This window comes from Pongo pygmaeus, chromosome 10 (genome assembly GCF_028885625.2).
Source record: "Pongo pygmaeus isolate AG05252 chromosome 10, NHGRI_mPonPyg2-v2.0_pri, whole genome shotgun sequence".
Lineage (NCBI taxonomy): Eukaryota > Metazoa > Chordata > Mammalia > Primates > Hominidae > Pongo > Pongo pygmaeus.
Genome location: NC_072383.2, coordinates 37,804,618 through 37,828,588, shown reverse-complemented (window position 1 = coordinate 37,828,588; position 23,971 = coordinate 37,804,618). Strand labels below are relative to the sequence as shown.

Below are 23,971 nucleotides of genomic sequence, written 5' to 3'. Positions count from 1 at the left end.
CAACATTAACTAATCATCAGTAAAAATGCAAATGAAAACCACAATGAAATCTTCTTCACCCAATTAGAATGGCTATTATAAAAAAGACAAAAAATAACATGCTGGCAAGGATGCGGAAAAAAATGAATGCCCATGTGCTGTTGGTGGGTATGTAAATTGCTATAGCCACTATGGAAAACAGAATGGCAATTTCTCAAAAAAACTAAAAATAGAACTACCATACAATCCAACAATGTCACTACTGATACTAATCTAAAGGAAAGGGAATCAGTATATCAAAGGGATTCCTATATACCCATGTTTATTGCAGCACTATTCACAATAGCTAAAAAAATGGAATCAACCTAAGCGCCCATGAATGAATGAATGCATAAAGAAAATGTGTGTATTTACATAATGGAATACTATTTGACCATAAAAAGGAATGAAATCATGTCATATACAGCAACATGGATGGAACTGGAGGTCATTATGTTAAATGAAATAAGCCAAGCACAGAAAGACAAATATCACATGTACTCACTCATATGGGGGAGCTAAAAAAGTTGATCTCATGGAGATAGAGAGTAGAATGATAGTTACCAGAGGCTTGGGAGGATATGGGTGTGTGGGAGAAGGGGAGGATGAAGAGAGGCTGGTTAATGGGTACAAACATACAGCTAGATAGGAGGAGTAAGTTCTAATGTTCAATAGTACAATAAAATGACTACAGTTAAAAACATTTCAAAATAACTAGAAGAGGAGACTTGAAATGTTCTCAACACAGAGAAATAAATGCTCATGGTGATGGATATCCTAAATACCCTGACTTGATCATTACACACTCTATGCATGTAACAACATATCACATGTACCCCATAAATATGTACAAATATTATACATAAAAAAATTTAAGTCATATTCAAAATATTATTGTTACATTCAATCTATTCTTTTTCTCATGTAAAAATTACATAAGAAATAACCTAAGGGTTATACTCTACTTCCCTGTCTCTCATCAGATAATAAGCTTTTTGGTAATAGGAGAATGAACGGGTAGGAAGTTGAGGGAATAGATGGAACCAAAGATGAATAGATGGATAGAGAAATGAATGCTTTAATGACTAAATAGGAATCTGAAGAACAGAAAATTAAATGATTTCTTCAATGCTTAAGAAAAAGTTAATGGCAAGCCATATTTAAAACTTAAGTATCTTTTTGTTTTTTTCCACAATATATTTATAAGGAATTATCTGCCTCAGTTATGTACAAATTGAATTATTTCCATTCCTAACATTATCAATCAGATGTCATTTATCATTTTATTTTTAGTTCATTCATATAAAATATACAGTCAATCAGCAAGTATTTTCAGAGGATCTACTGTGTGCAAGACTTTATGACGCAATACAAATACAGCATAATTTATGATTCTTGCTGTCAGGGAGTTTATAATCCCATAAGAGGGGGGTGAGATATATATAAAACAAAAGACTTAAAATAAATTTAGATGTAGAATGCATTCAACGTTTACCTTAACAGTCTTATCTTCAAAAATTGCTAAATTGCCATCAGCGGTTCCAACCAAAAGAAAATTTTTTTGTTTGCTAAAAGGAAAAATGTTGAAATTGTTACAAAAAGAACATGTATGTTGACTAAAATGGCCTTAATGTTCTCCGCCACTTTATTAAACTTTAGATAGGCTTCTCAACTATAAACTCCTAACCTCCCTTTTCTTAGAGTATTTACTTTAGAAGACTTGCAATTATAAATTTTTTCTCTTCCCCTTTTCCCGACTCTTTCCAGTTTTATACCCCAAGAATGTCTTTTCCAAGGGCCTGGGAGCCATTCCTTTGAAATGTAATTATCAAGACAGAGGCCTGGCGTGGTGGCTCACACTTGTAATCCCAGCACTTCGGGAGGCCGCGGTGGGCAGATCACCTGAGGTCAGGAGATCAAGATCAGTCTGGCTAACATGGTGAAATTCCGTTTCTACTAAAAATATAAAAAATTAGCCGGGTTTGGTGGTGCACGCCTGTAATCCCAGCTACTCAGGAGGCTGAGGCTAGAGAATCGCTTGAACTTAGGAGGTGGAAGTTGCAGTGAGCCAAGATCACGCCATTGCATTCCAGCTTGGGCAACAAGAGCAAAACTCCTTCAAAAAAAAAAAAAAGAAGAAGGAAGGAAGGAAGGAAGGAAGGGAGGGAGGGAGGGAGGGAGGGAGGGAAGAAGGGAGGGAGGGAAGGAAGGAATTCCCCAGTGTCTGTGGGAGAATAGGAGCCTACCTTCAAGAAGGGACAATTAGCAAACACAGATGGCCTAATCACATTGACAACTGATCCCACTTTCCTCCAACAGGGTGCTCCAGTACCTTTCCGTTAGCTCACCCCTGTGCTTAAAACTCTCCCACCTTTTGTTTCAGTGGAGTTTAGTTCAGTCTGATGTCTCTCCCCTGTTGTGATAGGCTTGAATAAAGTCTTCCTTGCCCAATTCCATCCATTGAAATTTTTCTTTGACCATATTCAAATAATTTCAACTCCGAAACTGCCAGTGGAGTTGATATTTCAGGTACAAAAAACAGGCTTCACATTTTTCTAGTACTTTTTTTCCAGTATTAACTTAAACCGGAGAAATATATGGGGTACAATCTTAATGCCTCCTGGAAATCATCCTGCCCCAAATATTACAGACATCAACCTACAACTCGCACCTGAAATTTTGCTATGTAGATATATTTCTTTGGGACAAGAACCCTGCAACTGATAAGAGCTAAGTCATTTTCACCTATTAAGAATTTATTAATTCATTTATTTAATTTTTTTCTTAATTTGGTAGTTAGATAACTGGTATGTTTAAGCCTGGCACACAATGGGATATGTGTGTGTGTGTGTGTGTGTATATATATATATATATATATTCTTTGAATATATATATATTCAAAGAATGAATGAATGAGAATTTATCCTTGAAGAGGCCCTACAAAGATTCATTGATCTGAGGAGAAGTAAAGAGATAGAGCCACAGTTGAGGTAATACCAGGAGCAGGGCTGGTAGGCCTGAAGAAATGGTTGACTTATTTTATAACTGTCTCAGCTAGATCTGTATTCAGAAAAACAACAAATATCTCTGTGACCTTCCACAATTCCCTTTAATATATGCAAACCAATGAAAATAGGTTAAAAATGAACAATCTTTGCTGATGCAATAACAATTCTGCACACAATTCAGTCGTTTAAAAGGTCTGTAATTTCCCCCATTGATCAAATTCACTACCATACCTTTGCTTGGAAAAGGAATTGCAATACAAACAAGTGACAGAATCAGTCATCTTTTCCAGGGTATGTCTCTTTTTCCCATCTTCGGTATTGATGACCAGGAGAGTACCAGACTGTGTCCCAGACACAATCCAGCTTTCCTTTTCAACAGGAAGATGCACCAAGGCTAAGCACAATATTCTACTATCAGCAACTTCCTGTTAAGAAAAGAAAATATACTTACAAGGATTTGATTTAAGCTTAAGCAACTAGAACTTGCACAGAATAAAGGATTCTGTTATCAACATAACTCTTTTTGCTTTCTTGCATTTACTTTTAAAAACAATGCCAATTTTATTTAATTTTCAACAATAAATGAGTTAATTGGCAAACAAGTTTTGCCTATCAAGATGACATCTGAAACTAAAATTAAAAATTATTTTTCAGTGTGAATTATCATTCCTTCAAACCATATAAGAAGATTGTTTAACCTCAGAACTAATGTTGAGGCACAATATTTATCTTCAGGCAGCAGTCAAAATATTAGGTTGTCTTTGAAGTCCAGAAATTTATTTTACATTTGCCAACACAATGTATTGATCCACTTGTAGAAGCCATGTCCAGATCTCCTTTATCCATCAGGTACGCCATCCCCAGCTACCCTGCGTGTTGGCTACTATAGTTCAGAGATGTGCTATTTATCACAGAATACCCTCAGATGACAGGAGGCAGCTTGCCCAGAAATGCCTTGAAAGTTACACTACCCCCACCTCCCAGCAGATTGCAGCCAATGACTGAATAATATGTGAGAATGAAAGACTGGCTCCCTTGCCTGGAGGTGGGAAAGTTCCATGCTACTATTCATATTCCAGAGCTCCTTGTGGGCAGAGACTGAGGCTAGACCTCTTCAGAAACCACATTTCTGCTGAGCTTTTTCCTCTGCCCTTTCTGGCTTCCTTTACTTCCCTCTAAGATTCTCTTTCCTTAAATCACTTGTGCAAGATAACCCATCTCAGGCTCTGTTTCTGGGGACCCTGAGCTAAGACATATGCTGTGATTCTAAAGCAAAACACACTTGCTCTTGAATACTCTTGTTCTAACAGAAGGCTAATTGAATAAAAATCCTAATGGAATAATAATCCAATTGAATAAATTGGCTCTTATTTAATTTATTCCTAAGTAACTTTCTAACTGGTATATGCTTTAAATTATGAAAGATTTAAAGAGCATTTGGATTTACCTCAGAAGTGTATCCTTCAGTATTTAAGTCAAGAAATGAGAGCTGTCCTCTGTCGGTGTGCCCACAGCCCAGCCAAATGCTTGCATTCCTGCTGTTGTGATGTGTAGCAACCATGCATTCAACAATTACATTTTTAGGTAATAAAATGCGTCTCATCAGACAGACTAATTCAGCTGAATTCAAAATGTCAAAGACCTGAGAAAGTTTAAAGATAACAAAACAGTACTTACCAAGTTTACTCATTTCCCTTGAAAATATATAGACTTAAATGTTATAGCTCTGTCAAGCAAAACCTAAAACTGTTAAACTGGAACCCAACTAGATCATCAAGATTAGTAATCTAAACTATAGATAAAATTACATGAAAAGACAAATATGTATTTTTAAACTGTGCTTGATACTCTTTGGTATGTTTAGTATTTTTTTCAACTTGAAAAGAAAATCTCAAGGGTCAATTAAACAGGATTTTAGCAGTCAGGAGGTACTCTGCATGCAATTCTATATTGCAGAGCCACCGCCAGTGAGAGAAAAACTCTTGGGCCAACAATTTAGCTGAGCTTCTAGTAGTTGAAAGGAACAGGAATTTCAGTCTTTGGTAACAAAATTTAGAAGTCATCTCTAGATTCTGTTTTTATGTTTGTCCTTCAAACACTAATGATCTGGAGAGAGTGTGAAGGCACCGTAAGAAAACAGAACCAGAAGTCAGGAAACTGGGATTAGAGCTGTGACATGGCCACCTGCCCGCCACTCAGGAGACACCAAGAAAGCCCATCACTCTCTCTGTGCCTCATTTCATAAAAGTGATGAGTTTTCCTGTCTTGCCTAGTATATGTTATATTTTAAAGATAAAATAAGTATGTCTAAGCTTTTTAATATTGTCATATATATATATATTTGTTATGTATTCTGTTAAGTATAGGTGAAGTATAATTGAAAATGAAAAAACAAGAAAGAAAACAAGCTATGAAAAATTTTTACTGTGGACATAAATATAAAAGTTCATGTGACTAACACTGATGGTAATGTAAATTAAAAAACAAGTAAACCAAGGAGAAAAAAATTATGTAATATTTGATAAAGTCATTATAGTTGTACTTGACTATTTTGATCAGAACATTTAAAGTTAAAACTTTTCCAACTAATTATAATACAAAATCAAGAGCTCACAACATAAAGATAACCCACATTTATTAAAATGTATATCAGTGTAAAACATCACAAGAGTTCTCTTTCAGATAATATGGTGGACAAGGTTACTTGGGCAAATCTTCCAACTAAAAACAATTTAAAATGCTAAATGATTTTTTTAAAAACAATGTATTAAAAACATTGAAGATCTGACACCATAAGGAATTATCAGGCCGAAATCATAGTGAGAGACAGAAACCAGAGAGGTCAGTTGACCCCTAAAGCCAGACTTGCCCTGAAGACATTTGTCTGCCAAGACAAAGTAAGACAAAATAAATATACACTCTTGGATGCTTTGTGGGGCCCATGGGAGAGAAGTTGGAGTCTAGGGCCTTCCCAAGATGGACAGTCTTAGTAAAGGGACTGTACCCATAAAGCTGGGACCCCAAAGGACGGCATATTCAACATAAACAAGAAAGAGAAATCAACCTGTCCACATTTCCACCTTCATTGGTATATAGGGCAAGTTGTTCTGGGACTGTGCAGGGAGAGGGGGAGAGGGAGCAAAAGGTTGCTGAAAAATTGCTATTCACAAGCTTGTTGTCAACACAATTCATAGACCAGATTTACATTAACTGGGCAGTTAAAAAACAAATCTCAAGCCATGAATTGCATTTAAAGCAATTTGCAGCAAGAAAATCCAGCAAAAGATATGCAAGACCTGTATGTAGCATTACAAAACTTTATTGAAAGACACTTGAGAAGACCTAAGTAAACAGAGAGAATTTATGCCATTCCAGAATAGGAAGACTTGGCCAGGTGCAGTGGCTCATGCCTATAATCCCAGCACTTTGGGAGGTCTAGGAGGGAAGACTGCTTGAGGCCAGGAGTTCAAGACCAGCCTGGGCAAAAAAGTGAGCCCCTTTCTCTACAAAAAAATTAAAGGAAAAGTTAACCAGGCCTGGTGGCACACAATTGGCTGATGGAGACTGAGGCGACAGGATCACTTGAGCCCAGGAGGTCAAAGCTGCATTGAGCTGTGATCCTGCCACTGCACTCCAGCCTGGATGACAGAGTGAGACCCTGTCTCAAAATAAATAAATTAATTAAATAAATAAATAAATAAATAAGAAAAAGAATACAAAGACTTAATATCATAAGGATATCCTCTCCAGATTGTCAACATATTCAATCCAAGACCAATACAAACGACAATGTGGTTTTTCATAAGATTTGACAGCATGATTCTAAATTTTATATAGAAAAGCTAAGCCTAAGACTGGTTAAAATATTCCTGGATGAGAAAAATAAATAGGGAGAGGAGACCATTATAAAGCTACAGGAATTAAGACAGGGTAATACTGGAGGAAAAATAAATGAGTTGATCAGTGGAAGACAGTGTACATGTGGATATGCACATTATCTTTAATAAATTACAAAATGGACACATCAGAGCAATGGGACAAAAGGGGAGAAGCTATTTAGTAAATCAAGCTGAAAAAATTAGTTTTCCACATTAAAAAAATGAATGGGATACAGATAAAAATGTCAATTCCAATGGATTAAAAACTTGTCAAAAGCAAACTTTTAAAATGTTTGAAGAAATTGCAGGTAAATATTTTTGTAGCTCTAAAAGAAAGATGGGCTCTACAACAGGACCAAATAGGAATAACCAGGAAAAGAAGGAAAAAAAAAGGATTGTTAAATTTATATATATTAAAATTAAGAAAGTCCATTCATTAACAGGCACCCTACAGGAAATTTAAAAAGCAAGCCACCAGCTCGAAAAAGAAATTGCAACATATAAAACCAACAAAGGATTAGTATGTTATATATAAAAATTTTTTTCTGATTTGATTTGTAGGCAAAAGAGTCAACAGAAAAATGGGCAAAATAATGGGCAGGCATTTCAAAGAAGAGAAGAGGAGACAGGCATATGGGAGCATGTGAGGTTTTGGCAATGTCCTTTTTTTGTGCCTGTGGTGGTGAAAATTATAGGAGGTTTGCCTTACAACTATTTTTAATTCTGTCTCTGTGTGTTTATGTGTTTAAGTATATATATTTGAAGATTATATATATATATGCATATATGCAAATGATGTTCTGTACAAAATATTAACAAAACTTTACTACAAGAATACCTGGGCAGAAGTAGGCCTTTCTTGAGGATTTTCTTTCAAACACTTTTTTATTAATTTCTCAACCATAGGCCATGGGGCACAACCATATTCTTTAACTGGATCTAAAACATTAAAAAACATCATGCTAGCGTACTAAATAAGTAAGAATGGTTATATTTCCTCTCAATGTTTATAAAAGGTCCAGACATTGCAAAGAAAAATACAATCTCCATAATCCTATATTTATGTAAATTTACTTATCACAAAATTAAAGCTAATTTTGTTAACTTGATCTCCACTAAGAGATGTGGAAAAAGATTTTTTTTAATGGAATAAAAAGAGACCCAAATAACAATTTAATAAAATAATAGATTTTCATTCCGTACCTGCATTTCAAATAGACTTTGGAAACACTTTTACTCATATAATAATTAAGCTTCTACTTTTTATTTTAATACTCAAAGTAGGCAAGCATTTAATCCTTATGTCCTCACAGATGGTTTGTGCACATCTGTTTTTTATAAGAGGCGTAGCTTATTCTGGTTGATGCAGAGCACAGAACTGAATTTTTTTTTTTTTTAAGATGGAGTCTCACTTTGTTGCTTAGGCTGGAGTGCAGTGGCGCGATCTCGGCTCACTGGAACTCGTCCCAGGTTTAAGTTATTCTCGTGCCTCAGCCTCCTTGGTAGCTGGGACTACAGGCACGTGCCACCATGCCCAGCTAATTTTTGTATTTTTAGTAGAGACAGGGTTTCACCATGTTGGCCAGGCTGGTCTCCAGTTTCCGGCCTCAAGTGATCTGCCTGCCTGGGCCTCCCAAAGTGCTGGGATTACAGGTGTGAGCTACTGTACCCAGCAGAGACCTGAATATTTTCACTAGAAAACTAGTAAAATAAGGGAAATAACCTAGATTATATCTAAGGTTTATCCAATTAATAATAAGTTTTCTTTTGCCATGATCTTGAAGTTATACCCAAAAAAGATAAAGCTCTATTTCCTGTACATGGCACATTGTGTACACTCAAAAGTATTTTTTAAATGAAAGGGAAAGCAGAAAATATGAGAAAAAGCTAAATAAATTTAAAATGTTATTTTGTGGTGAGAACTAAAGTAATGGTTAAGGAATGAATTATAAAGTCCTCTAATTTCTTGAAAGCATGAGACAACCATTCCAAATGAGCTTTGATAACATTAAATACACATTTACCGATTCTTACTAAAAATTATTATTATAGATCATTCAGTCTTCCATTCCTGCATGTAAATTATTTCACTCCAAGAAAATGAAAACATTCCATGATAATGAGTACACAGTAATTCTTTCTGAAAATTAAAAATCACCAAATGTGGAGTTCTAACAGCAATTTCCTTCTCTGAGTACGTTTCTAAACATAATACTAAATACACCAGTATTAATTTCGGATTTTTTAAAAAGCCTAAAACTGCTACCTTTTTCAGGTGATTTTTATTAATATATCACAGGATTTAAGAATATTTATGCACTAAACAAAAATGATCATCTGTTTAAGGAATTAAGCATACAGCTACAATTAAATAAAAATGAAGCTGCTGATATTAAGAAAAAAAATCTTCATTGTACAGAAAACAGAACTTACCAGGTAATTTTCCTTGTATTGCTAATTCATCAAACTCATTTGGAAACTTCAAACCCTCTACTATTCTACCTCCGGTTGTCAAAATGTCATAGAGTAGTAAACCAAATGAATAAACATCAGCCTGTTGGTTATAAATGACATTTCCTCTGGCAACTTCAGGTGCACGAAACCCTGAAAGTAAGCAGATAAAATAATAAATATGACCAACATCAGGGCTCATACATCCAAGGAGGTACACACTTAGGCTATATGCCAAACAAGAGAGTAGGAAGAGATGTTCTAAACCAGGCTGTGTTATTTTTATAACCAGGTACCTTGATCAAGTCAATTAATTGTCCTGTCTCATAACATCTCACCACCCAAGGCTGACCTCAAAGGACAATAAAATCCTTCAATCTTTAATATAAATATCTTCAATCTTCAATAAAATTACCTTGAAGGATAATAAGGATAAACATTCAATGGTAAGTTATTAAGTAGTATTTCATAATTAAGAAATAAAGTGTACTAGGAAAACCTATATCATTTTTCTCGTTCCTAATATTAACTATTTCCAGGACAGGAGAGATGAGTAGAAAGGAGATTTCTAAACTTCACTCCAACTCACTTTAACCTGACCAAAATTCTAACGCTCTCATTATTTCCTGAACTTTTCTCTCTGCTCCTTCTACCCAAAAAATAAAAAATAAAAATAAAAACAACAACTAAAACAAAAAAAAGCCTTCTCTCTCGGGTTCATGCCTGAAATTCTTTTAAGGGGAAATAAATCTTTTGTTCCACAAGACAGATAAATTACTTTTAAATTCTTCAGAAAAAAAGAGTGATTTCAACATTTGTGATAATAATAAAAATATAAACAACCTAAAGACATCCAATCACAAAGGGAAATGGTTAAACAATGTATACCATGCAGTAGCTTAGGGATCACTTTCTAAGATGATATGCTATGACATAAATTAAAAGAACATGTAAGATATAATCCTGGATAGACAGAAAGTTATCAAATACGTGGAAAAAATCAACTGAATTAATTTTCTTAGCTGTGATAATGGTATTATGATTACGTAAGGAAACATTCTTATTCTAAAGAAATATACACACTGTTCAGAGATGATATGGCATGATGTCTACAACTTAATTTCAATGATTCATTCATACGCAAAGAGAGCAAGAAAGAACAAGTAGGGCAAAAAGTAAATAATCAATGAATTTATGCGTAGGGTATATGAGTATGAGTGTATATTTTACTACTTTTTCTTTTTTTTTTTTTTTTGAGATGGAGTCTCACTCTCTTGCCCAGGCTGTAGTGCAGAGGTGTGATCTTGGCTCACTGCAACCTCCGCCTCCTGGGTTCAAGCGATTCTCCTGCCTCAGCCTCCCGAGTAGCTGGGATTACAGGTGCCCACCACCATGCCCAGCTAATTTTTGTATTTTTAGTAGTGACAGGGTTTCACCATGTTGGCCAGGCTGGTCTTGAACTCCTGACCTCAAGTGATCCACCCACCTCGGCCTCCAAAAGTGTTGGGATTACAGGCAGAAGCCACTGCACCCAGCCTGTATTACTCTTTCAACTGTTCTGTAGGCTTAAACATTTTCAAAATAAAAAGTTGATGGGAATGTACATAATTAAAATCTAGGAAAAAATACATCCCAATATAATTTTTATTTCATTTGCTAAAATTATCTGTGCATTTTATCTTCCTTTTTATTTCCAAAATTTTTACAATGAACTTATATGATTGTTAGAGTAATTTAAATATGCAGCCAGAAAAATATAACGAAGTATGAATTCATAGCCTTCAAGGAGTAAATGACTGAATTTGGAAACAGTTCTATTTGACAGACAGACTACCAGCAAAAGACGGAGCTCAGCAGTCCTCACCGTGCTGGAAAAGCATGAGGAGTTGGAAGGATGGAAACATCGAATCTGAGCATGATAACCCCTACTACACTAACTGATAACATTCCCCCACATATATGTATGTAAATATATTGTATACATAGTAATATATTAATATAATTACATATAATTAATTATCATGCAAATTAGCATAATTTGCATACTAATATTAAGTTACAGATATGATGTTTCAGACCTAAATATATTATACATTTCCTTAGAATAAGGGCATTTTCCTATATAACCATAATATAATTCTCACAATCTAAGTTAAAGAATTGTGTAATTAAGATAAAACATATCCCTAATAAAGTGCACCTCTGACATAATGTAAACAAATCACAACAGCTCCTAATTCATCTCTCTCTACTATTTTACAGACACCTTATTGAACATTTCATTTGATATGCACAAGGATCATCTGTGGTAGACAGATAAGGACTTTCTATTTTATAAATGACATAATCCTTTCAGAAATGTATGTATTTTCCTAAGGCCACACAGATAATGAACAGCAAAGTCAAGAGTACTTAAAAATAGTGAGCTACCCACACAGTCACTAGTTCATTAACAACCTTTATGCTTCCCTTCTTAGAATGTGAAAGAGATTTCGGAGGCTTATTTAAATCTTAACCGGTTATTTATTATTCATTGAGCACATTTATTAGGTATCTATTATATCCAGGTACTATTCAAAAACTATTAAAATGTTCAGCATATTTTTTACTGTTAGATTCTGGAATCACAGGCTCTTAAAGCAGGAAAAGACTCTAGGGGTCATTTCGTCTGATTCTAAATTCTCATCCAGTGCACACATCCTTTTACAATAGTTTTTACCCTTCTAGGCAACAATCTGAAGATCGTAGAGCTGTGAAGAAGGTTGGAATTTTTTTTCACAATGAGTCAGAGAACTCAGAGAAAGATAACTGTGAAGATATGGAAATGAATATTTACTTCAATATGGAAATGCTTTTAAACTTCTAATCTTCCCCTTTTCAAAGTAAATATCTTCATTGGCATGATCTCTAGCATGAAAACATAATATTATTTATATATTCATAAAGTGTCTCAATTATAATATAATACCCTTCTAAAAGCTTCTTTAAATTCATCCAATGAATTTCTAGTGTTCTTGATTGCACTAACAATTTCTTGATGAACATCATGCCACTTATTAAGTGGTAGAGCCAGTTTGGTGCTCAGTAAATGTTCAATGTATTGTTGCCAAATGAATGAATAAATGAATAAAAAATAAGTATAATTTCCCCTTGGAGAATTATCATAATGATTACAATGTTAAAGTACTTGAGAAAATATGATTCATTGTCTAAAAACTATTTTTAAAAATAATTTTTCAGAGAAGCCTGCATTTTAATAAACGCAATAAGTAAATAAAGAAAAGATCCACAGATGAAGAATAACAGAAATTTATGAATTAAGTCTGAGTATATATCACATTGTGTACTGAAACATATATTTTATTTTTTACTTTCAGAGAAGTATGAGTAGAGTATGTTCCATAATCTCCATCAGATATTCATGTATGTCCAGCCAGTAACATTTTATTTACCCGAAGACTATAGTATTTATATGGGTGTGTTAAATATTATCACATTAGTTAAATGTTAAAGCCATCAGTCAGCATTCATCTCAGTCAAAAGTGCAATTGCCACAGGACCCAGAATTAACTGTCACTCCCAGCAGGATATAATATAAATATATCCATTTGACTGAGTTAATGTTGAAACTCTCCAAGTTATTTAAAGGTGAAAATACACAAACCATAATTATTTTCAAAATGTGGACAGACACAGCACCATAGTCCCTGTCAATAATTGCATTGTTTCTGTCTCTGCATTCCCTGCTATCACAGTGCTGGACCAGGAGCTCTGCTCTCAGGCTGCTTGGGTTTGCATTTTGTCCTACAGTTTTTGTCCCATAGGACCTTGTAAATGTTTTTTTATATTCTCTAAACTTTAGTCTCTGTATCTATAGACTAGAAATAATAATAGCACATATGTCAGAGGGTCCTAAGGATTGAGATACTCAACTCATGGATAGAGCTAAGCACAAGCCCAGCACATCGCTTATGCTCTGGAAGGTTCTGCTCCTAATACAGCCGTAATGGACCCACACTCATAATGCACACACTGCAGTAAGAGTTAGTAGAAAAATGCACCCAAAAAGTTTAACAAATCCATCATCTTTTGTTTCTCTAGAAGTTTCCATGTTAAAAGATGTAACATTAACAGGAAGATTCCTTAAACGGAAAAGACAAGAAGATAACTGAAATTGTATGAGAGGGAACTATTTTCTTCCCAAACAGAACTGCTTTGGGGAAGAAAAAGTTTGGTGATGGTAGTAGTAATAGCAGTATTAGTAGGAGTGAGAGTTATTGTTATTTAAAATTGGAGGCAGAGTTTAGGGCTGAGATAATTAGAAGTGCTCTAACAATAATAAATAGAGTAATGATAAAGAGAAAATCTAGGTTACAGCCAGAAAAAAAAAAAAAGCTTACAATAATAAGCAGCCTGTGAGAAGAGCAGGCAGACAAGAAAAGATTAGGCCCTGGGTTTCTGACATGATCTGTCTCCGTATTTATGTTACCACCATTCAATATTGGAGATTAAAAGGGATCAGGAACAATTGTGTGGCTTGGTATGAAGAATCAGATGGATATTACATTTTAGACAGGTGTTGAGCAAAACCAGGAAGTCAGATACTGAAAATGAAAGGCCATGAGTCTGAACCAAGGTGAACTGAGCTGGCTGCTAGCTGGCCCAGACCACAGAGCGAAGAAGCAGAGCTCAAGTACAAGCGCACAGCCCATAGGGACCCGAGAGATCCACTGTCCAATTAAGTAGACAAGGCTTCAACAACAGATTTTCACCCCATGAACAGAACGACTGGGTTGGGAGATGCAGAAAGAAGAAACTGAGTGGTCCTGTCCACCTTCATGTCCCATGACAAAAATGAGCAGATCTTTCAAGAGAAAATCACTGTCCCATGCCCACTTTTTCCAGGTGGGAATATATGAGGTCTATGGAATTTCATCCTTTAAAATTGTTTTTCCAAACCTCTCATTGACAACATTTGTTATTCATGGCTCTGTTGTTTTGTTTTGACTTTTTTAATAGTGAAGATTAAATAAGCGTCTTCATGTTAGAGTTGCATATGGTTTAAGAGAGACTATAGAATTTAAAGCCAAATATCTCTGGATCTGGTTCTCATTTAGACTGAATTCTTATCTTGGCCAATTACTGAGCGATATTCTGCAAGTTATATAATCTCCCTGAGCCTCAGTTTTCTCATTTGGCAAATGAGAAACTAATAGCTAACTTCCAGCCCTGGCATGAGGATAAGAGATCTTGTCTCTAATATACCTGGCACTGGGCCTGACGCACAGCAGGTACTCAAAAAATTATAAGTAGTTTTATTATTATTGAACAACACAGAGACACTCTCAGCCAGAACACACACTTTGAAGTGTTTATGAGAATACACAGTCTACTTCTAAAATGTAACTATGCAAAACAAAAGAGTATATATGTATTTGGAGCAAAAATAAAACCAGGCATTGGAATCTGGGGCCATTTGCTTATCTAAGTACAAAAGTTGAGTGGGCAGGAAACGAACTAGAACCTTTTCCCTAGTGAGATATCCTCTAGCATATTTTCTTCTGTGCCAGGCATGGTGATTTAATTGAGTTGCAATCATCAAGATGATGTATAGCCACCTGTAATTTTACTTACAAATAACTAACTATATAAAGTTTCCCTAAAGATAGAGTGTTCCCCATACTCCAAACAAATGCCAACCCCTAAATGATTTACTTCCTGCTCAAACTGATGTCTGAGACAACATGTCTGTACAGATCACTGGCCCCATAACTGCTTTTCAGGATTCTGAGCTTGGCATTCTGATGAATTTGAGTAGAAGAAGTGGAGTGAGAACTGAGAAAGGGAGGTAAGATTCCATGGGGTAGACGGTGATGTGTACAGAAACCCTCAGTAGGGTCATGGCCAGCCCCCTGTACTCAAACATGTATATATTTCTGCAGCAAAATGTATGCATATTCACACTGAGCATGAGAAATAAAGATTGTAACAAGCATCAAGTCAGCTTGCTTAGGTTTTGACACCAAATTAGTCACTTTTAAAAAAAAAACTTGGGGTTTTCAGAGTTCTTTGGGTTTCAGAATTATGAAAAAGAATTTGTGGACCTGAATTTGATTTGCCTCACAAGTGTCAACAGTACCTAGACTGAAGTTTTTGCTGTTACTTTTTATGACCTCTAGAGTATCTAAATAATCGACAAATCTAACTTTTAAACATAACTTAGTATCAAACATTCTCTTTTTATTCAGTTTTTGCCCTGAAACATTACAATTGTTTTTTTCCTACAAAATACAATGATAAAAATCACAATGTAATGCTTGCATTTTTTCACAAAATAAACCTCTGTTCACAATGTGATAGACTCTGTTTTCCTTTTGACTCTTCTGAACTCACATCTGAGGTCAGTGGTTATCCATCCTGAAGATAGAATAATGAGACAGACCTGATCACCTACCTGGTGTGCCCTCTGATGTTTTTATCCCCATTCTACAGCAGTACTGAGCAATGCCGTAGTCAGCAATCTTTGCAATGATGGCAGCATTGGGATACAGGGTGAAAAGCAGCACATTGTGGGGTTTCAAGTCTCGGTATATAATCATGGCTGAGTGGAGGTATCTGCCAGAAAATGCACAGGAAATCTTATTCAAATGTGATTACATTATAATAATTTTTGTCCTAATTTCCTTAAATACAAATGTCCACTATGTCAAGCATCAAAAATTCTGTGCTCACTTTGACCCTTAAAGTTAAGAGATATTGTAGAAGAAAATCAAAACATATAAGTCTAATATTACAAAGCAAAGTTATGCTTTAAAAAAGTCAAATTTGATAAGTGAATGATTTCAATTTTAAGACAAATCTATCTCAGGCAAAGACCCAATTTTTGGAGACTTTTTTTTGTATATGTGAACAATTACTTAAAGGCAATTCTGAATTCCCTCAATGATCATATGAATATTTTAACTATTTCAAAATGTAAATATGTTAAATAAGAATTGATGGGATTTTGTTGTACTTGCCATTTATTTAATAGTTTTGATTTTCCTAAAACCATATAGAGGTTTAGCTCAGCCTTCAAATTTTTCTCTATTCTATTTATCATTGATATTTATTTTTCTGACTAAAATGTTCCCCAATGTTTGGAAAATATTTTCTACTTTTTGGATGAAAACAAATGAAAATATAAGACTTTTGCTTGCTATTAGTCTCTTCTTCTGTTTGAGTATATAATTTACCATAAACCTAATCATGCTAGGTATTAAGGTTAAAAAAGAAAATTTGGGGCTAAGAGTTAGAATGAATACAACTTTGTCTTGGAAAAGATGATGGGTAATATTAAAGTCCATCCTTCTGGAGCCTGACCCACGCAATCATGAGCAACTAGAGTTGGACATTTCAGGCAAAAAGTAAAAGATAGTTAATATAAAAAAACAGCATAAAGTTTTCATCTCAACCAGGTCTTATCCATTCTGGAAACATAGTCAAAGAGCTTACCGCATTCAGCTACTAATGTTATTATCACATTAGATGTCTATAAAATTCTGATTTCCAGCTCTGTCTTCTCTGCCCCATGATGCCAAATTGACTATAGCATTTCATGTGATGTCACAGGTATGTTATAACCTATGTTGAAAATAATTTTTCACAAGACTTAATGGAGTTAAATTTAAATCCTTTGCTTATTCGTGACTGTTGGTTTTGGCTCACATTATATCAATTAATAGTTACTCCATCACCTAGCACCAATCACTTCTGGAAGGATTAGAAGCAGAGCAGCAATGATACCCTGAACTTTCAATTGTATGATGGCCTGGAGAGTACATATTATTTAACTGCATCAACCAATACAGCTGAAGATTCTCTCTCTTCCAGGATATAGTTGGGACATTTGACATTAGGCCCATTCATTTCAATATACCTATTTTGGGCTGAAAAAAATAAGATAAATACACTAATGAAGTTGACCTTCAGAGTAAGTAATGGGCTTGAAAGAAAAATTTACCAAGGGCTTACTGAAAGGCCATTAGGTACTCTTCCCCTGCTGAAGAGAAAAGCTGAGAGATTAAGAATAAAAAAGCTAAAGCCAAGTCATACATCGTTGAATAGTATCCAAATCCTTTATAAGACATGCCTCTTTAAGTATATTTATAGAACACAAACTCTTTCAGAATACTTCCAAAGGATAAAAAGAAATAGTTAAGCTTAATTTGAAATAATGTCAGTGGGAAAGAGATAATATCTTGGTTAGTTAAAATGTTCAATTATAGAATTTAATCTTAAGAAGTGCAGTTCTAATAGCTTTTAATAGACTAGCAAAATAGCTTTTGAAATAATAAGATCTTTCCTTCCTGACAATAATTTAGCCATAACTTATGCATTGTGTAACCATGACTATTGTCAAATATTTTATTAAAACAAACTGGTTTATATTAAGTTAAACAGTCATTCTTTGATTGTGATTATTGTAAGAGTTGCTAAGAGACTTCTTTCTTCATAGCTTAAAGTAAACTTTACCTGATTCTGAATAGAATTATTCCATAAATAGAATGCATTCATTCATTTGACAAATATGTACTAGGTATCTATGAGGGCCAGTCATTTAGTATACAAAGCCATCTTTGTATCTCTGCTCCCTTGAGGGTGTCGCAATCCAGAAGAATTGTGCTCAAACAGTCCTCAAACAGGTGTTTAAACAAGATTCCAGAAATATGTAAGTACCACATGCTAGGGAAGCACAGAGGGAGAAAAACACTAAGGTAAAGACAGCAAAGTTGACTCTCCTACTAGATTGTAAGCTTTCAGCCTCAAGAACAATATAATATCTAGCTTTCCCTCTTTAGCACCTAAGTCAATGTCTTGCACAGAGCATGTGCAAGAAACACAAGTTGGAGAAGCTAACACTTCATGACACACTTGAGCTTCATAGTAGAGATGGTATGTGAGGAAATTCTTAAAGAAAATGAGCTCTCTAGGCAGACAACTTGGTGGAAAGAGAGGAATAACAAATACAGTGATGGACAGACATGAGCATAACTGAAAATTCAAGCCTGTCATCATGGCTAGAATGCAGTGTGGGCAGTGGGGTGGCAGGGGCTGCAAAGGGAAGCAAGTGGCATACAGAAAGAGCTTTGATGCTATGCCAAGAAGTTTGGATGCACTTTGCAGATAATTGAGAACTGCCAAGGAATTGCAAGCACAAATCGATTTTTATTTTAGAAAAGAAATTCTGAAAATTCCCTGGACATACTGAACCAAGACAGCAGGAGCGGCATAAAAATAAATGAATTGACTAAAAAGATAATGTAAAATAGAGTCAAGGACCTGGTGGAGAAATGCACACTTGCTTTTGGGGGAAGCTGTTTGGCCTGGATGGGACAAGTATCCTGGCCTGGCAAGTGTGGGATATAACAGAAATAACAGATTCATAATGGGTGATGTACCAAGGCAGTACATTCCATTTTGAAGATATTGAAACACAGAAACATACAGAAAATACAGTTGACTGTATTTTCATAAGTTTTATAGAATTATGATAAAGAGTTCAAACAAAGTGGATTGAACTGGAGAAGTAAGCTAACAGTTAAAAGCAAGTTGGAGGAAGAGAGAGCATGTAACGTGTAGAAAGTTCTTGTATGTCACTCTAAACAGCTCCAGCATTTAAGGGACTCCAAACGAGCATGATTTTATTTCCTGTGCTGAAACATACTTGGGAAAATAAACCTTAATGCTGAGTTTTTAAAATATACTTAGTGCTGGTAGAAGATTGATAGCTACTGAAATCTACTAGCCTTTTGTGATACAAAATCCAGAAAGCTTTTCTGGCATTATGCTAAGAACAAATTAGGTAAATTATTTTAAAATGTGCTGACATTTCATTTACTTCATGAGAAACTGCTGGATTTGTTATTTAAAGTAAGGTTTCAGAAAACTAGAATAAGTCATTTTAGAGATAAGGTGTTTCGAACAGTGTTAAAAAAATACCAATTCTTCACTTTATAAATAAACACTTTGGGGATTTGTGGAAGAATTAGGGAAAAACTAGAACCTAGAGTTAGTTAAATGAAGGAAAGAGGGCATCGAAACACAGGAGACTAATCTGCACTTTACCTAGATTAATTTAACCCAAGGTTCCCCCTGGTGTTCAAAAGCAGAAACATCAACTCAAATCCAAATCCCTGCACCCTGTTTCATTTCATAATCTGTACAGTTTTCAGTAGTTTCTGGACCCTTTCAGGAAGGGACACTACTGGATACTACCTAAAAGGCATATTCATAGCATTTCAGAAGAGAAAGAAGAGAAGGAAAGTTGCATACACTGCTTGGCTTCTATGCGCCAGGCACTGTTTTCCTTCTTTCCTCCTTTCTCCCTCTTCCCCTACTGTCAACACAGTAATTCTGAAGGCTTTCTATTTTAGGAGCTAGAGATACAATGGCAAACAAGACGAAAAGTCCCTTCTTTCATGGTAATTAGATTCTGATGGCAAGACAGACAATAAATAAATTTTTTAAAAATGAAAACATAAAGAATCCTAGGCAGCAATAGTCCTATAGGAGCTGGAGAGACAAAGGGTCGTTGGGGACATCCTCTCTGCTGAGAGTCCTGATTGAAAGGATTCAGATAGATTCAGATAATCCTTTATAATAAGTAGAGAGCACATCTGGGAGTCAGACATTCCTGAGTGAAATCAACAGCAGACATAAAGCCTCTGATATCTGCAAGGAACCTCAGGGATGGGAGTGGCTGAGCACTGTACTCAATAAATAAGGCAGGGGAGGGGTGATAACAGGAACAAGTCCTGATCCAACTTTCATGTTAGAAAAATCACTCCAGAGGCTGGGTGAAGAATGGGACATATCATGAGACAGAGGTAGAAGCAGGGGACCAGTAGGCAATGAGAGATGATACTGGCTCAGATTTAGATGTTAGTGAGAGAAATTGTTAGAAGCATTAAGATATATTTTGGTGGCAGAGCTGAAAAGATTTGCTGAAGGATTAGCTGTGAGATGAGAGAGGAAGAAAGGAATGTAAGGTGACTCTCAGGTGTAACAGGGTGACTGGGGTTGGGGATCAATGGCAGAGGGGACATCAAGAGTTTCATCTGGAATGTCTTCAATTATTACAGAAGTCATCACAATTTTATGCATTAAATATTAGTCATGGTTCACAGACTATTTAAAAAATGGGAATCAGAGATATAAAATCACAGTTACTAAATGTGTGGAATAGTAACTAATCCCAGGCCTTTTGTCTTCAAAGACCACAGCCTTTCCACTCCAGTGTGCTCCCTCTCCAAAGCCTGCTCTGGCTGCAGGGTTACGTGTGCCTCTGAGACACGTGAGATGGTCATGCCAAAGAATCCAACATGAATCACTCTAGTCCCCTTGAGAAGTATGGACTCATCTTTCCTCATTGGAATCATGTAATTGATACTTACTTTGATACTATGAAGACTAACTTATACATTTTTATAGAAGGCAGATCAGTACAGGGTTAAGATGATGGGTTCTAGAGCAGAACTTGTGGGTTCAAAGTCTATTACTACTTGCTATGAGGTTCTGCATGGTTTCCATACTCTTATTTTCTGAAATTACAAAATTTGATCAGGGAAATGGTAGTTTTCATCCAAATTGTTTATAAATTGTTACTGGGGCACAGTGTTACTGGGAAGTGTTCTCAGAACCTGAGAGTAAGTCTGGGGTCACACTTGTCACGCACTGAATAGAAAACAACACGACCTACTTACCTCAAACCGTCAGCTACATGGAGTGCAATCCTGTGCTGTAGGGTTCTAGTGAGGCTGGCTTTGTCCTGCTGAAGCAGGTGATCCAAGGAACCCTTGGAGGCTAACTCCATCACCAACATCCGGGGACGAATCCCAGCTGCCAGCAAAGATATCAAACTGGGGTGGTGGAGGTGGCAAAGCACCACCAGCTCCTGCAAAAGTCCAAAATTATCTAAGAGTAATTCAATATCAGGTCTTACCCACGTATCTCCTTCTTTAAAGTGCATCAACAGGCTGACCATGGATTTCTCTGTATGACTGGATCATAGCAAACTTTCCATTTCTTCTCTGAGATTTTTTCCCATATTTTCAGTAATAAAAAGCTGGTTTTGAAACTACAGTTGACCCATGGACAACATGGGTTTCAAGTGCATGAGTCCACATATACATAAATTTTCTTCCACCTCTGCCACTCTTGAGACAGCAAGACCAACCTTTCCTCTATCTCCCCCTCCTCAGCCCACTCAGTGTGAAGATGATGAGGGTGAAGACCTTTATAATGATCCACTTCTACTTAATGAAGATTAAATATATTTCTCTTCCTTATGATTTTTCAAATAAAATTCTCTTTTCTCTAGCTTGCTTTATGGAGTATATAATACAGGTAACATACAAAACATGTGTTAATCAAGTGTTTATGTTATCAGTAAAGCTTCCAGTCAACAGTGGGCTATCAGTGGTTCAGTTTTTTGGAGAGGTCAAAAGTTATATGCAAATTTTTGACTGCACAAGGGGTCAGCACCACAACCTTTATGTTTTTCAAGGGTCAACTGTATTTGTCAGAATTAAATTTTTAAATTCTAGTTTTCCTTTGGCTCTGCTTTTATCAGACATTTAATGCAGAAACAGTGCATACAGTATAGTCATACTAACAGGCCATTTCAAACTCATCTACTGAATTCTGGTTAGCCACAGAATCCTTCTCAGCCCAGGATTCTCTATAGCCACTACTAATCAGCTGCAACTGGCATATGAGGTAAAACCTGCCCATAGTCTCTGGTTTAACGACTACAAGAGTTTACCGAGGATAATGCTCAACTTCAAAGAAATACATATCATCCCCTCCTGAAAACTCTCTAATGACTTCCCATTTCTCTTAGATGAAAATCCCATCTAGTTCCATGGCCTCACTGCCTGATCTGATCATGCCCCAGGCCTCCCAGACCTTCTCCTTTCCCCTCCTCTTCAATCACCACCCTTCAGCCACATTGGCATTCATTCAATCCCAAGCTGTGACCAGCTTCTTCCCATCATAGGGTCTTTGCCTGTGCTGACCCCTTTCCCTAGAAATCCCTCCACCCTTCACATGGCTGAAGTCTTGCCATTCAGATCTTACCTCAAATATTACCACATCCTCAGAGAGGCCCACCGTGGGCCACGCTTACTAAGGCAATCCCTGGCTGCAACAATCTCTCCGCAATTCAAAAAAAGTCCGAGATATCATTTTGGCTTGAACAGAGGGATTGCCTTAGTAAGGGTGGCCCATGGCAGGCCACTCTGAGGATGTGGTAGTATTTGAGCTAAGATCTGAATGGCAACAATCCTCTCTGTGGCCCACATCATGTGAGACTTCACAGCCTCTTTTATGACATTGTTGGGCTTGAATTCCAGATTCGCTTTATACTGTATATTGCACTTTACTCTGAAACTGTAACTCCATTGAAATGTATAGCTTATGTGATGTTAAATTGATTCATGCTTTAAACTGTGATTGCTGCAGAAGCGCTGCTTCTTAACAACTAGCTTCAAAGATGTGGAGTAGCGGCGCCCACTGATTTATCAGGAAACTGAAACATGGAGAATTCTGCAAGCTGAAGAAGAAAGGCTGAACACCCTGAGAGGGGATTTTCCAAGAACAAAGCTTCAGACTGTGATCATATTTGCTTAGTAGATAAAATCTTTTTTTAATGCCCATGTCAGTTGGTTAGAACTGATGAGAATGAGTTAAGTTAGCTCTGCTTGTTTTCATAGGCACAGACAGAGGTCTAATCCAAATTTTTAATCCTGGAAAAGCAACTCACTGATTGCAAAGTAAAAAGAGCATAATAGTACAGTGTAATATAGATCTGCCCCATGACTACTGGTAGAATGACCGTCAAATGTCAGTTTTCTTTCTTTTTGTTGTTGTCTTTTTCTTTTTTTTTTTTTTAAGAGAAGAAGCACATTATGCACATCCCTTTTTTTTTTTAATTTCTTCCACCATTCCCTTAGTTTGCCTCCCTGCTTATATACTAATTGGCTCTGTAGATATTTTTAATGTACTGATTTCCACCATAGCTCCCCAAACACATTGTTTAAATTTGAAATGCATGCTGACAACTAACAAGGCCAAAAAATCAATTTATATAACAAATTACCTACACATTAAAAGAGATTATGCCAGATTTTATTCACAGATAAGCTTCTATATATAAAATGTTCAATTCGGTTCTAGAACTACAGTGCGACTGTTGTTACTAATAATTAAAATGCCCCCGGGATATTTTGTACACACATGAAATTTTCTATTACTCAGAGTACCTAAAATATTATAACTATGTATTTTTTAAAGGTTACAAAATTTACTTAGTGTAGCCACTAAGAATTTTTCGTAATAAATCAAGGGAAAAGTAAGGATATATAGATTCCAAAAATACAGTTGAGTTCTGGTATAAGATGGAAGAATTCGCATTTAATTTTACTTCCTCTCTCACCCTGTTTCTCTCTCTCATTCCTAATGTCAATAAAGACTCAGAAAAAGAAAGAAATCCCCAGTAGTATCCAAACAAGAGAGAATACAGGAGTACACTGTTAACTAACAGTGTATATTCCCCTTTCTTTCCTCCTTAGAGTA

The 23,971-nt window shown here is 35.9% G+C and overlaps 1 protein-coding gene across 3 annotated transcripts in view; it reads right to left on the bottom strand.

The window, feature by feature from the left end:
• The window catches only part of LRRK2 (leucine rich repeat kinase 2), a 146,075-nt gene that overhangs the window by 11,561 nt on the left and 110,543 nt on the right, over positions 1-23,971 (bottom strand). For 2 of the 3 annotated variants that reach the window (XM_054443751.2, XM_063672628.1), the window contains exons 40-46: positions 21,100-21,290; positions 15,810-15,970; positions 9,338-9,508; positions 7,743-7,843; positions 4,474-4,668; positions 3,258-3,451; positions 1,514-1,586 (exon numbers count right to left, since the gene is read on the bottom strand). In XM_054443751.2, coding sequence (XP_054299726.1) covers positions 1,514-1,586; positions 3,258-3,451; positions 4,474-4,668; positions 7,743-7,843; positions 9,338-9,508; positions 15,810-15,970; positions 21,100-21,290 — 1,086 coding nt within the window. The remainder of the gene's footprint in view (positions 1-1,513; positions 1,587-3,257; positions 3,452-4,473; positions 4,669-7,742; positions 7,844-9,337; positions 9,509-15,809; positions 15,971-21,099; positions 21,291-23,971) is intronic. The other variant, XM_063672629.1, reaches the window with a different exon arrangement.